The sequence below is a fragment of the Sitodiplosis mosellana genome, unplaced genomic scaffold, assembly GCF_009176505.1.
Source record: "Sitodiplosis mosellana isolate CC-2019 unplaced genomic scaffold, AAFC_SMos_1.0 Smas_scaffold_1, whole genome shotgun sequence".
Lineage (NCBI taxonomy): Eukaryota > Metazoa > Arthropoda > Insecta > Diptera > Cecidomyiidae > Sitodiplosis > Sitodiplosis mosellana.
In genome coordinates, this window is record NW_022595244.1 from 14,127,362 (window position 1) to 14,142,520 (window position 15,159).

A 15,159-nucleotide genomic window follows, 5' to 3' on the forward strand; every position below is an offset into this window, starting at 1 on the left:
CAATGTGCACTTATACGTTTTGAGTTTTTGCTAAATGAAATGCGGTGATTAACTCTATGGTTATTATTATCTTGTGTCTTTTAAGTCTTTATGGCGTATAGAATTGAAACGATAAATCAACGAATATACTTTTTCTCTGTGCTTTTTTGTTGTCTTTCATTATAATAATAATGCATACAAACAGTATATAAATACGAACGTGCTCTAAGAACGAGTATATATATTTTATGTGTAATTTTCCACCACTTTATTATGAAATATTTTCTCGCGTGTTGATCAGTAAATATTGAGCTTTGACAAGAATTGACGACGAAAATAATTTACAGAATTAATAACAAATTCTATAAATATTGCTGCGTGCGTCCAGCAGCCGATGTACTGAATGTATGAAATCATCATGCATAAAATTGAGCCTTGCGTACGTCGCATAACGTGTGTCACACACACACGGTGTGTGTGTGTGTGTGTGTATGCATGATGAGTTCATCATCGGGAACAATGTAACAAAATATTCAGATGCGAAACTGAAATTCATGGTTAATTTTCACACTTCATAAATCATCCTTGTTTTGCTTGAAAATAAATTGGTTTGGTTAGAAAAAATTGGATTTGGTTGATGTCACCCATAATGCGTATAAAATTTTCTATTTTCTACTATATAAACACCATTTTTTTTCCAAAAAAAAGAAGTATGTCACAATATTTGTTCTTTTTTTTTTAAAATAAAACACTTAAAATCAAGAAAATAAGGCATATGGTATTGGATTCCCCTGAAATAAAAGGGACAATACCGATACATAGTTTCAGACATGTTTTTTTCTCGTTTTATTTTTGTAATTGTTTTCAGTTTGTTTTTATGAGGAGAGGGAGTGACTTGAAATCAACGTTCTTTCACTTAATTTTTACTTACAACATTAATTTAGACATTTCAACCAATTGCAAAAGCTCAAAATTCGTCCAATTATTTTTTTTAATCAAAATATTGATTTGAAATCACTCCCAATCGAATCGATCTACAAATAATATCGTTTGTTCACAACGTACACACGAATTAACTAAAATTGTAAGGAGAAAAACATACGTGGTCAAATGCAATGAATGTTTTTTTTCGTTACTCGATTTTATGCGAGTTTTCTTTTTCTCTGAGAGGATGATGTGATGAGTTTGCCTTAATCGTTCGGTACATTCTTCATTTGTGATTTTCTTTAGTCGAAATATATGCCGCATTATTTCGTGGTTAAAAAAAGTCAAGTGAGTCATATGATCTTTTGAACTGAATTCGAATAGAAAAAAATGTGGGATGAGTTGTTGAAGGCAAAAAAATTGGAACAGAACACGTGACAATTAAACTGAAAATAGAATACACATTTTAATTTGGAGATAAAATGTTCAGCCTATTAAAATGTGTGATGCATCACTTGGTTCAAGTATGAACGTTTTACATGAGTCAGTGCTGTGTGTATTTTCATCATCACGGTACAAAATGTGCATATTTCAATGATATATGTATATTATCTTATAATGAAATTCACAAGAAGTGACTTCATTGCTGTTTCGAATGAATTTTCGGCAGGTTTTCATTTCTCTCGTCTAATGGTTAATTCAATGTGGTTGTTGGTGTATGTGTGAATCACTTTTTAACATCACAGTGAATGTTTTGATTTTCGAAGAATGGAATGTGTGATCAAAAATCAGCTGTTTAAAAATGAAATGAGAAATATCAGCTGGATTTTTTTCTGTTCTAGAGGTAGACATATTTGGCATGCAGTCATTCCGCACTCACTTAATTATTATCGAGTTTCCACCGATTTTATTCGGAGTTTTACTATATTTTTTTTGCGTTTGAGTTTGGTTTTGTTCGCAGGTAAAACATTTTTTGGTTTGGAATAACAGGCGAGGAGAAAAGAAATAGCAATAATGACCAAAGCGTGCATCGTACACATTCCAGATTGATTTGGTTTTTGTTTTGCTTATGATGCGGTTGGACATTTTCATTACTAAAATCTAAGAACGGCCCGGAATAGAATCAAACGAGATCTTTAACTGGCGATGAAAGTTCATTTGGGATGAATGTTCAAGCTGTAAACTAATTAGGTTAGCAAAATCAGTTGGCTCGTTTGATTCTACACGGCACTTAACAGTCTATTGCAAACTTAAAACATACAAAAAGCTAAAATAGTCTAAAAGTAAGTCGCAGGAGCGTTTTGTTGAAATAGCAAAGGAAATAGAATTCAATCGTAATACGACCTTAATCGAGAATTTTTGTTCTTAGTTTCGTTGTATAAAATAATTGAACCGTTTTTCGAACGCATGTATGTGTCACGACCACACAATCAGCGATGCTGTGGCGATGGTGTGGCCGACTTGGATGTTAACGGAGGCAACGGCTCAGTTCGTAGTTCCAAGCGTTTTTTTAGCAATTTAAATGTTGTCCTCATCGTTCGCAGTTGATACTGTAATGATGCGGTCATTTCGTGCTGTAATTGCTTCACCTCTTTGATGTCTTTGTGCAAATTTTGGTATTCGTTCTTTACTTCGGTCACCGACTCAAGCACTTCCATCACCGAAACACTGTCCACCACATCATCGTCAAACAACAACGTCTTCTCCACTTGTGTGAGCCGCGTTTGGACCGAATCCAAATGATTGCCGGCACATTGAACCTATTTTTGTATACAAAATACACAAACAATACAATGACATGTGGGGCGATTCCTGATAAATCGATTATTATTCAATGCACACTCGACACTCTCATGCACACATCTAATGATAATGGGAAAATGTTTTAACAAAACAGGAACAATAATCAAAATTATTCAAATCGTATGGGTTAACTTACCGATCTCTCTAATTGGCGCAAATCTTCTGTTGTCATTGTTCCAGTTCAGCTGCTAAGCCACACCGTTTTCTTTGTGCAATGCTAATTAAATATTAAAATGCAACAGAGAAAATCGTTTTTAATGCCTCTCAAAATGTTTTCTATGTAAAACAATCAACCATTTTAAGCTTTCGCTGCTTTAAATAGTTTGACAAAATATTTTTCGATTTATAAAAGGTTTAAATATCACTGTTGATTTAGGAATAAACAACGAAAATTGTTGTGTTGTAGGTAAGTTTTGTTGTTGCCTTTCAGTTTTTGAAACCGATCGATAAATTCATTTGCATCAATGCGCATGAAGTTGGTTGTGTGGACGAGTTCATCTGTTCTAAAAATTACTCTCTTTTTCTCTCTCCCTCTCTCGGTCGCTGAAACATCACATTTGAAATGAGTCAGTCGTTAATTTCGTGCACGAATTCGTTCACATACTTGATGTTATGAAATAACTAAAGCCAGTAGCCGTCGATATTTTAGACAATTTTAGTTTTTCACTATAATTTTCGTTGTTAAATATGAAAAATCTACCAATAATTAATGTGAATGAATATCATGTAGAACGTTTGTCTGTAGCGTTTCCCTCCAATTTTACTGAAGCTGTCAAAGTTGAATTGCGTAGTTAAGTTTTTAGCGATTGGCCATAACCTCAATTCGAATTGAAATGTGTATGGTTTCTCCAGCATTGTGTGCGCTGTCAAATTGTGAAAAAAAGACAAGTGAAGAGAGCGAAGCGAACATTTTGTGCGAAGGCGTTGAATGGTGTGGAACAAATTTTTTTAGAACATCTCTTTTCGTTCACAACTACACACATACAGAGAGAGAGAGTGAACAGAGACAAACGAGCTCGAGTCAGAGAGAGAGCAACAAAAAAGGAGAGAAGAAAAAAAATGAGTATATACTAAGACCCATATCACATTCAGAACGCACTGCAACATCAAACGAGAATCACACAAATAAAAAAAACACACTTTTGTCTGTCTACGAAAAACGAATTCCGACCATTTTGCTAAAAGTCTCATAGAACTATACACACAGAAAAGAATAAGTGAATAAAATTCCGAATAAAATAAAAATCAATAAAGAAACTCTCAAACGTTCTAAATTGTGTGAATGAAAGGGAAAGAAAATCAGCAGTAAAATAATCACGAGCAAAGCGAAACAGAGAGTGTGAGAGAACGAAAAGTTGTTGGTTTGTGTAAAAAGAAACACAACATTATTGGTTGCATTCTTGATGCGTATTTAATTGAGCGTTGTTTATGCTCGAAGTGTTGCTTCCTCAATTCAACAATTAATTTTATATAAAGGGAAATTAATCTCTGAGTCTCTCAGCCCGACCGCTCTGGCTTGCACTGTGCAATTTGAGAAAAACAAATTTACAGCGAGTTTTTTTTTGTGCTTACTTACAGTGACGTGTTCGAATGTGTTTGTAACTTTTAAAATCGATTTCATAACCACGATTTCGCAAAACGCAGTGAATGCAATTGTGTTCATCAATTGTTACGGTTTTTAATGTTTGCATCTTCGTTTTTCTGTTTCCTTTTGCATTTTATTGTTTCTATTTTCAAGGTGCAACAAATCTATTGTAAGTTCAAAGTCTTGTGTGAATAAAATCTAAAAGAACAATACATCAGAAAGTATAGAAATAGAGAAAAGCGAAAGGAGAAATAACAGCAGCAGCAGCAGCAGCAATAGCAACACAAGCGGCAGCAGTGAGTACCCAAGTAATTGCCGGATTTGCAAATGAACAATGAGCTAAAACGAAAGAAAAATAAAAAACTACATAAAATACAGACTAGAAAAATGCACTGCATCTTGACCTAGAGACGGAAATAATTTGATTTGGAATTTAATCGTGTTTTGAGATTCTGTTTTGTCGAGCGTTGCTTCATCAACAGCATCATTATATCCAAATCTACACAAGGTAAATGTTCGTTCAACGCGAACCACATCCAAATGTGTATCATCGTTGTGTACCTCGTCATTACGAGAAAAAAAAACTAATTCATAATCATTAACTACACTCAAGTGCCGAGTTTCGTGTGAAATATATTTTTCATCTTGTAATTTTCGGATTAAATGATTTATTGAACGAATTCTTTCAACCAAGTGAAAAATAAAATCCCATCCAGTAAATGCGATATTGAATGTAAAGCGTCACGATAAGCATACGAAAAAAAAGAGCAAACGCACGCGTGTCTCAGTCTCGAGCATTTTTTACTCCGCTTCTCTCCTCTCTATAATGCAATTCCCACGCATTTATTTTTCTTCTTGCCTCACTTTATGGCGAAACAATAAGAACCTATTTGATGCGAAAGGTGTTTGATTCACATTCGGTACGACGGACGATAAAGTGGAAAAATTGAGGCACAAACATACGAAAACTCAGTCAGTACCAACAGGAAAATGATATTGCGTTGACAAACTCTATCGAACAATGGAAACGTTCTGCTGATGAACTTTAGTACTGTTTTATCTATACACATATATATGCGTACTCATTATGATAACATCGTACAATTTCAGCCAAAAGTATTTTTCGGGACGCACTCTATCAACAATTTCTTAACGGCAGCAGAATCACATTCCACGCGGAAACCATTTCGATTTCAAATGACGGTACAAGAGATAAAGATTATGATGCATTGGGCCATAAGTACTAGATGTGCACGGTGTATGTGTTTGTGTAACACAGACAAGCGAGCATTTTCAATCTAGGGTCGAAGTAGTTAGAAGTGGCAAAAAATTTAGCTTAAGAAAAAGCAAGCATTAAAATATATCGGAAACACAATGCTTGCGATGCTTTGTTGGTTTTGTTGGTGTTATTCGTTTGCCGTATTTGGGAGAAAGCATTTTTGATTGTGTGCGTGTGTCTCAGTGTTTGTGTGCACAATGGAATACAAACAATATACCATACTTAGCCAATTTAGCAACATCCATCCTCCGACAACGCCGCCAACGACGACGACGACGACGACGACGTGTTTGCTCGTGTCGAGTTGTGCTCTTTTCCCGTTTACACGCTGGCTGTGTGTGTTTGTGCGCCTTTTTTTTTTCTTTCTTCTGCCATGCAAAATCATAAGCCAACAAAATAAATTTATCGACATCAGACGCAACACATGTAAAATATCATAACAAAATGTAAATATAGGTTGTTGTTGTTGTTGAAGAATGAACAAAAATGAAATGGCGCAAATTAATTTGCCATGCTTGGATATATTTTTATCGTGTGCTAGTGGAAATGTGACTGAATACAACGACAGCGAGAGAGAACGATTGTGCGTGCTGTATACGCATCAAATGGCAGAGGCGAACGATGACAAAACATTCTAACGACAAAATCGGTATATTTTCAAGATAGTACCAGAAATAAGAGTACACATGCTACTGAGGGGCAGAGAGAGAGAGAGAGAGAGAGAGAGAGAGAGAGAAAGAGAGAGAGAGAGAGAGAGTGAGCGAAAGAGCGAGAGTGTGAGAGAATTTTTCAGTGTGCACAAAATGCGTGCCCGACATCGGCCTATTGCAGAACAAATATCGTTCGTGCTAGTTTATGTGGTCATGAACATTGCAATACATTAAGTGTATTCACTTCACTTGATTTGCGGGTCGTCGCGCTCATCGACAAACCGAACACCCGAAACACTTGCCTTTTCAAATTCCTTCACAGTTATTCAGCCCAAACAATCCGATCACACGCAACTCATGACGCTAACGCTGACGACAACGACTTCCAACAATGAACATCAAATTCACCAAAAACTCTTGGCCATTGGTTGTAGTTGGACAGCGATACACAATGCATTGATTCTATACCTAAAATTATCATGTAGGTGGCATTTTTGACCAATCATTAAATCAATTTTGATTAGGAAACTCTGATTTATTTATATGGTCTTCCGTTCGCACAGTGATCTTTTCAAATGATTCGTTTCTTTTTAGATAAGCATTGTTTCCACCACTTCAATAAGAATTTGAGAGCGCGGTTCTTTTTTTCGATCAATCTCGGTCGTTTTTTCATCGTTGCTGTTGTGGTGTATGTGTTGCTAGCATCGATTTTAATTCTTGCTCCAAATATACAATTTACTAACCGCACAACTTTCTGAGGACCTCAAATGGCTTTTTCGCCATTCAATTTCATTCGTCTAGATTTACGTTTGATTCAAACCAATTGGAACTTGCCACAATACACACATTTTATGGGCTGCATTTCGGTGTGATTTAACGTCACACTTGAGCCAACCCAATGTACGTGCTAAATTCGGTTTTATCGGTAGTTGAAAAAAGTGTGATAAGTATTCATTGATTTCGTGACAAAACGACAAACAGATAAGTTGCGAGTGACAAAAAAAACGACGAAAGTCAGCGATAACATACAAAACCGTAGATCATAAAAATCGATTGTCATCGCTATTTTTACGTGGAACCAATGGGTCATCGTTTACGTATTCGTGTCAAAATAATGTCGAAATGCATAAAATAGATTCAGACTTGAATTGGAGTCAGTTGTGCATAGACAAATATTTTCCCATTTGTGCAACAGTCGAAAATCTGAGTCGGACGCGCTCCTTGTCATCGTGCGAATTCGGGGTGAATGAAACGTTGCAAATATAATATGAGAATGGGATCTATGTGTACTATATTTAAATATATTCGTTCATCTGCTTTGCATGACTTTGTGTACAACTGAAGAAAAAGAAAACTCCCAAGCACTTGTGTGTTTAGCATGACAATTAATACTTGCGTTTTATCGAATCAAATTATCGTAAAATATTTCATGGGACTAATGGTGGTTCAACAAAGCTGTTACTTGGATACAAATGCAAATTATGAACAAAAACACCACCGTAATAAATACCCAACCATCGATATAAATCATTTTAACTGTGTGAATCCAAAAATAATTGTTAACAATAAGTGGTACAATAAAGGCAGCAATAACAGGTAGTCAGACGCTTTTCGGTTAATTTCCATCCACAAAAACAATGAAATGACGAATGAAATGCAAATCAACATGTATTTCATAACGCACACATCGGAAAAGGCGCATATACTAGTATGTAGCGAAAAGAAATGGGAGAAAATGACGACGCCAAAAAGGAAATTTCGACGGAAAATCAAGAACGGATGAAAAACTAGCGACAAAATAGAACGGAATACGTCATTTGTGTAGTGAATATGTACATTTTTTTATAAATAGTAGCATGGGTGTTTGAATTTTGTGGATTTGTGACGAAGTTTACCGCTTTACCAAATCAAGAGATGATGTAATGCGATGGAAAACTTTGAGTCCAATTCCTTGTTTTCCGTTTTTATATACGATTTTCATTTCTTTTTGCTCTGTTCTTCATTCCGCCAAACTTGTTTAACAATGACAATAATAAAATGCAACGATCGAATATAGCCTTATGAAGTGAACACAATTTCCCTTGTCAAGTCAACTCTGACATTATTGAATTCGATTTTGTGCACGAAAATGTTTACTTTGCACAGCATAAAATAGCGCAACCTAATGCTAGACCTAATGTATATCACGCTAAATATAGCAAGTTAGAGGCGAATAACAAAATCGAAAGTACGAATAGTCAAATCGATGGGGTTGCACAAAAATGCATATCAATCTTCGTTCAGTTTCTCAAGCACATTACCTTGCACTTACATCTCAACCGAAATAAAACTGAATCGAGCTATTTTCTCATGGCGCTGTGCGTTGAACGAAAAGGGAAAAAAAAGAAACGCCAAACACTTGAACTTGCACTGCAAAACACGACCCAATCGGATCGAACACAATCAAAACAAACAGACGTCGTCGTCGTCGTCGTCGTTGCAGTCGTCTTTGTCGTTGTCGGTTGACAAATGCAATCGATTAATATAGGAGTGAAGCATTTCATGAGCGAAATGTTTTCTTGCCTTAGAAACAGACGCATCAACGTTGAAATTAAATAAGCTTTCCCATTTAGCAACGCTGCTGATATAATCGTGTGTAACATATATTGAATTGTGCAGTCGATGAGTACGTTGCGCTATCAGTGGCCGTCAGAGTGTGACCGTGTATGAGTGAGTGAGTGAGTGTGTGTATGCGAATGTTGATTGGCCAATGCACATATCTTTGTTTTCACCAATTTGACAGTTATAGCATCGTGTGAAAACAATATTCATTAAGAGTGACAGTCGGTGCGACTTATTTATGCTGTCGCGAACAATTTACAATACAAATTCTTTTGCGTGAAACGAATTTTTATTCCTGTTGTTACTTTGTTGGTTTTCTTTTTGTCCCTGCAGCATTGACAGTTCCTTGAAACGTTTATTGGAAATTTTGAACCGAAAGCAGAAACAACGTATCACAAATACAATCGCAGTTTTATCGGTATTGTGGTTTCATTTGTGGAAGTCGGAAGTGGATGAGAAAGACAGACATTTCAGTCGTCCAACCATAAAACAGTGAACTAAGCGAAGAAAACAAAATGGGACAAACACTTTCGGAACCGGTGACTGAAAAGGAATCAGCTCATTGCCAAAATGATGAACTCATGGTGAGTACAGAGCACGATAATTACGCGAGAACATGTTTTTTTCTTCTCTCTTTCTGTATCATTAGCTCGTGTTTTAATTTTGTTTTGATTTGACTTTCGGCACACGGGCAATTGTTCATTGCTTTGCAAACGGTGTTCAAATTTAGATTTCAAAAGAGGTGAAAGAGAACAAAGTGTCTATGTTTGTTTTGTTCATGATAACCGATCACAGCAACGTAAATCACATAAATGCCCGATGAAGTGAAAACAAAGCAACAACATCATCAAAAACACACATACACACACACATGCATTAGTCAAAGGCAAGAAAAATGACTCAATCACAATTCCAGCAATTTAAAAGTAAATTCTCGATTTATTGATTAAACTATTTTTTCTTCGCTGTTTGCAACAATGAAAACACGGAGCAATGAAACGTATCGTAATTGTACGACACTCACACGCCGCCGGAGACATGTGAGAGTATAAAAATAATTTCGGTGCATTTTTTGTCCGATACAATTTTAACGTATGTATCACTTATGCAGTGCGGCATTTGTGTAGTGTATGTGTGTGCACAGCATACGAAATGTGCCCATCGGAACAATCAACATCGAAAAGCGGAGAGAGAAAGGGAGACAGAGAAAATATACGAGTAGAACGTTCTGAAATTTGAAAATAATAAATGAAGTTGCACTGAACGAAAATAAAAGTCAATCTCAATGTCAATGATTAATTCATGGCACACTATCATTCTCTCTCTCTCTCTCGCTCTAGCTCGTGCTTTCTCGTCGCTCCCAACAAAATGCGATTTATTGACGTTTATTCTTCAACTAAATTGCTGTACTTGTCGTTTTTTTTTCTTCAACAGGGCCATTAATTCCATTTATGAATTAAACCGTAGTTAATGCTAATTTGATTGAATCGATGACTTTTCATGTGTTGCGAACTATTTTTTTCTCTTCCAATTTTGCCACGATTTTGCCATTTTTTTTTTAAATATGAAATTTCGTGATTATGGTCATGTTTGTCGTTACTAATCTGATTGTGCCGTTGTACAAATCTAATAATAGGTTGGCTCTAGTTGTATGCAAGGATATCGAATTCACATGGAAGACAGTCATACACATATTCTGTCGCTGCCAGACGATCCAGGAACATCGTTTTTTGCCGTATATGATGGTCATGGCGGTGCCAATATTGGCAAATACGCTTCGAAACATCTCCATAAATTTATCACCAAACGAGCTGAGTACCAAGCCGGCGATGTTGCATCCGCTATGAAAAAGGTGATTCTTATTTTTCACTTTCTCTTCGATTCCAATTATTGTTTGAAATTAAAAATAGAAACAAGCACAAGGATGATTTATAATTAAAATCGTCCATATCGATTTTTCGTTGCAGGCGTTCTTGGACATCGATGAAGCGTTGCTGAATTCGGAAGAATTGAAGCATGAAATGGGTGGTTCGACAGCTGTCGTCACATTGATCAAAGATAACAAGTTGTACTGTGCAAATGCTGGCGATTCACGAGCCATTGCTTGTGTGAATGGACAGGTATGGTTGTGCGAATGGCACATATATATTTTGAATGAATGTATTGGCCAACAACAACAATGATTAACTAATTTGTATCTGTACTATGTATTTCACAGGCAATTGCATTGTCAGTTGATCACAAGCCAATCTTGCCGGTCGAAATGCAAAGAATACACGAAAGTGGTGGCTGGGTGGAGAATTGCCGTGTCAATGGCAGTTTGGCATTGTCCCGTGCATTGGGCGATTTCAAGTTCAAGCAAAATAAGAAACTTAAGGCCGAACGACAAATTGTCACAGGTAACAATCGGAGCAGACATTATTTTTCATGCATTAAACATTGTTTCGCAAAGCAAATATATTTATGAAATAAATCGTTTATTCATTTAGCTTATCCGGACGTTGAGATTCACGATGTCGACGATAAATGGGATTTTATTCTGTTAGCGTCCGATGGCATTTGGGATGTGCTCAGCAACGACGATGTCGTTAAATTGTGTTTGAAGAAAATGAAGGATGGCACACCACCCGAGCAAATTTGCGAGGAGATTATGACTGAATGCTTGTCGCCAGACCTATTAATGACTGGCACCGACAACATGACCATTGTGTTGATATGCTTCCTCCATAAAAAAACGTACGAAGACTTTTGCAAGCGTGCCGCTGAATACTGTCTGCGTCTGTTTCCTGATGATGAAAATTTTCAGCATGTCAAATCGATCGAAAGCCAATTTCCAAAATGTGAAAACGGTTTGTCGACAATTGTGATACCGCAGAATAATGAAGAGGCTGAAGAATCGAGCTCAAATTCATATGAAGAACAGCCAAACGAAAAGAATGGTGATGACGGCGACGACAAGGATGTCGATAAACCAACCACCGATGCTCCCCTTGAAAATGGTCAAACCAATGAAAAAGCGCCGGATGACACCAATCCAACACAAGAAAGCAAAAAATTCAAAGAGCAAGACACCGAAGCGGAAGATCCAAAGTAGTTTTGTAGAAAAAAGAAGAAGAATGAAACCGAAATGAAAATGAATGGAAACTTTTAAAAGCTATTGTGGAATAAATGGAATTGCTGTAATAAACAAAATGGAGTGAATGTATATAAAAATAATGAAACTTCACACTATTATAAATGGAAAGGGAGAAATGAAAGAGAAAAAAAAACAAGTAACTTACACACACACACACAAACAAATAAAAAAACAACTAAAAAACCATACACATTGTAATGAAGTTTCATCGAATTAGTTTGTAGCTCTGTGAGATACACTAAGACCAGCAGCATTCAAAAGAAACACAAACAAATAAACAAAATCCTATACACTGATTAAGAAGATGCAACATTGTCGGAATGAGCGAATGTTGTCATCAATTCGGATAATAGTAGACTTTTGTACTACATAAATAGCATACAATTTAAGCACCAAATGTAAAACTTTTGTTATGATCCATGTTTAGACATTTCTTTATTAATTTTTAGTTGTGTTCACTGTTTTTGGCATTATTTTTTTCTTTCTTTTAAATTCTGTATCATTAAACTATCTTTCTACACTTATTTTCTTTTATTCACAAATTTTCTATTATCATTTGAAAAAAAAAACAACTGCTAGTTTTACGCTAATAATTAAAAAATAGAAAAAAAAACCAATGTTTATTTTCCTTTTCAAATATACTAAATTGCTTTTTTCTTCTTTTATTCACTGCGTGACTGGCTTACCATTTGATCTTGTTTTTAATTTAAATGCGAAATTCGCACTTCTCCTAAAAGCTGTTGTATAACCTCATACGATCTCCTAACCCATTCTTTATTGTATTTTTTCTTTCGTTCATTTCAAGTAACAGCGACTGTTTGGCATCATTAATTTTGAATATCATTTAATATATTGCACCATTGAAAACATAAAGTCAAAATATAAGCGAACGTAGTTTTTGTGTGAGTCAGAGCATTACACAATTTAAAAGAAAAAAAAAACCCATAGTCTTTTATGTTAATTGATAGAAAAAGGCTTCAGTAACCAAGTATTGTTTTCTTTTTCACAATGCATTTGTCAATGCCATGGCCCATCATCATTCATCAGAGAATTTTTTGGCAAATGTATTGGAATCAATGTTGAATTTCATGTGAGCAAAAATTATGTTAATTAAGCTAAATAGAAGAAAAAAAATGATTTCTAGACTCAGGTGACAAAGCAAAGATTGTTTTTGAAATGAAGATTTTTTTTTTTAAACAGAAAAAATAATTTTTTCGGAGAAAATTAAAACGTAAAGTGGGTGGTTTCTTGAATAAATAAATCTGAAACTGAAATTGCGTTTTTTCACAACCGCTTCCGCAAACTAAAGATGAACCGATGTTAATTTAGTTTTATTAATAAAAGAAGAAAAAAACACATTGACACAAACTAATAATCCATAAGCATACTCCTAGGCGTAAATTTTTTATGGAATTTACACAAACACGCACACACACACTCACACATATGGTACAATTCGCACTCAGAGATGCCTCTGTGTATGTATTTGAAAAGAACAATAGATCAGTTTGTGCGTGTTGTGATCTAACTGCTCTTGGTGCCGGTTCTATGAGCACATGTATGATGACACGCATTTGTCATCATTCTAAAATCAACAAGTGATTCGCGCACAGCGTTTAATTTTGATCTTTTTTTGGTTTAACGTTTTGCTCGGTTTTAAATTTTTTTCAAACATTTTCAATGAAAAAAAAAGAAAACTCCCCACGTGCTCCAAACCGCCCAATGTTATTTCGAGGTAATTTTAAACAACATTTTTGATTGCATGCTGCGAAAATTATTGTTCAATATGTTAACTGTGTTTGGTGACAAAAATGTCACACGTGTTTTCAAATCAATATAATTACACTGTGCGACAAAAAAAAGTTGAGGTGGTCTAACCCAGAGCGGATGTATTGAAGTTTGAAGAGGCCCATGAGACAGGAAAACCCCCAAAAGGATTTTTCCAAATTGGTTCCATATAAGAAAATTCTGGCCATTTGAAAAAAATTGTTTGCAGAGGATTTCCAAAATTTACTTTTACTTGGTTTTTTGCTTTTTCATGCAAATACATGTGACAAACGGTTTCATATTTTCTTCACAAAATTGACCATATTTGTATGGGAGGTACCCGTAAATCACTTCCGATTGGCTTCAAAATTCCAGAGATTGTGTTTTTTGGTGAAAAAATAAGATACAGGAAGTTTCGTGACGTTTGGAATATCACAAATGGGTTTTTTCTCCATAAAATCTCGTTTACCAATCTGAATCTTGCGCTGGCCTACAATTCTTAAAAACATACAAAAGATATGGTTTTTTGTGCTTAATTTGAGTCTTACTAAAGGTTTTAGATAAACAAACTGAAGAAAAACGGGATTTTTCATTACAATTTCACATGAAATGTAAAAGTTAGATACTGAGGGTTCTCATAAAATCATATTTTTGCATATTCCGACTCAAAAATGGTTCAAAGTGCTTGCTTCTCATTACTGAGTTACGTCCTTTTATTGATTTGCTTCAAAATTTTGCGTGAAAAATACTGAAATCGCGCATTTAAAGGTTAAATTTTGAGGATATATACGAAAAATGATACTTTTACCTGTTTGGACCCAAAAATAGTCCAAAGTAGCTAGGTTTTTATTGCTGATTTGATTTTTTTCGGTCATTTTCCATTACTTGTGACCCGTTTGTCACATGGATTTGCATGAAAAAGCAAAAAACCAAGTAAAAGTAAATTTTGAAAATCCTCTGCAAACAAATTTTTTCAAATGGCCAGAATTTTCTTATATGGAACCAATTTGGAAAAATCCTTTTGGGGGTTTTCCTGTCTCATGGGCCTCTTCAAACTTCAATACATCCGCTCTGGGTTAGACCACTTCAACTTTTTTTTGTCGCACAGTGTTATTACTGCATATGTTATCAGCTAGAGGTTTATGTGTCGTACGGATCAGTGTGAATCAGTGCGAGTCATTTCAAAAAATATAGGCAACTACACGAATCTTACAACTTTATATGAAGATTCGCGAGTCCTTCACGAGTCTCTCATAGAAATTGGCGAATCACTGAACGAAACTATGAATTGTCAACGAGCATGTCAGTTGAACTCACAATTCACTCAATAATCGACTACTAAATCAACTTTTTGTCATTAAAAACATTGATATTGTCATATTTTGACTGCAAGAAAATTAAAATTAAAACAAAATTTTAAAATGGTAAATTATTA

At 35.3% G+C, this 15,159-nt stretch overlaps 2 protein-coding genes across 13 annotated transcripts; one reads left to right on the top strand and one right to left on the bottom strand.

Annotated features, from left to right (window-relative positions):
* Positions 1–613: 613 nt before the first annotated feature.
* Positions 614–3,471, bottom strand: LOC129580287 (uncharacterized). 2 transcript variants are annotated; one of them, XM_055470583.1, is made up of 3 exons: positions 3,311–3,471; positions 2,843–3,249; positions 614–2,663 (listed from the first exon to the last, which is right to left on the bottom strand). In XM_055470583.1, the coding sequence occupies exons 2-3, from the start codon at positions 2,876–2,878 to the stop codon at positions 2,334–2,336; spliced, it is 366 nt and encodes a 121-aa protein (XP_055326558.1). In that variant the 5' UTR covers positions 2,879–3,249; positions 3,311–3,471; the 3' UTR covers positions 614–2,333. The 2 variants fall into 2 exon arrangements, with proteins under 2 accessions (XP_055326558.1, XP_055326557.1); XM_055470582.1 differs by having other exon boundaries at positions 2,843–3,361.
* Positions 3,472–3,525: 54 nt separating this feature from the next.
* Positions 3,526–13,231, top strand: LOC129580283 (probable protein phosphatase 2C T23F11.1). Of its 11 annotated transcripts, none has more exons than XM_055470576.1 (7): positions 3,563–4,300; positions 4,445–4,599; positions 9,155–9,405; positions 10,458–10,673; positions 10,789–10,941; positions 11,040–11,220; positions 11,311–13,231. In XM_055470576.1, the coding sequence occupies exons 3-7, from the start codon at positions 9,337–9,339 to the stop codon at positions 11,913–11,915; spliced, it is 1,224 nt and encodes a 407-aa protein (XP_055326551.1). In that variant the 5' UTR covers positions 3,563–4,300; positions 4,445–4,599; positions 9,155–9,336; the 3' UTR covers positions 11,916–13,231. The 11 variants fall into 11 exon arrangements, with proteins under 11 accessions (XP_055326543.1, XP_055326551.1, XP_055326553.1 ...); XM_055470578.1 differs by having other exon boundaries at positions 3,563–4,067; XM_055470573.1 differs by having other exon boundaries at positions 3,576–4,067; positions 4,445–4,799.
* The last annotated feature ends 1,928 nt before the right edge of the window (positions 13,232–15,159 follow it).

Coding starts and splice junctions, on each gene's coding strand:
- LOC129580283 (XM_055470568.1), top strand. CDS start 9,337: ATGGGACAAACACTTTCGGAACCGGTGACTGAAAAGGAATCAGCTCAT. Junction 9,406..10,457: donor GCCAAAATGATGAACTCATG/GTGAGTACAGAG, acceptor ATCTAATAATAG/GTTGGCTCTAGTTGTATGCA. Junction 10,942..11,039: donor TTGCTTGTGTGAATGGACAG/GTATGGTTGTGC, acceptor TGTATTTCACAG/GCAATTGCATTGTCAGTTGA.
- LOC129580287 (XM_055470583.1), bottom strand. CDS start 2,878: ATGACAACAGAAGATTTGCGCCAATTAGAGAGATCG. Junction 2,664..2,842: donor TGCGCCAATTAGAGAGATCG/GTAAGTTAACCC, acceptor ATACAAAAATAG/GTTCAATGTGCCGGCAATCA.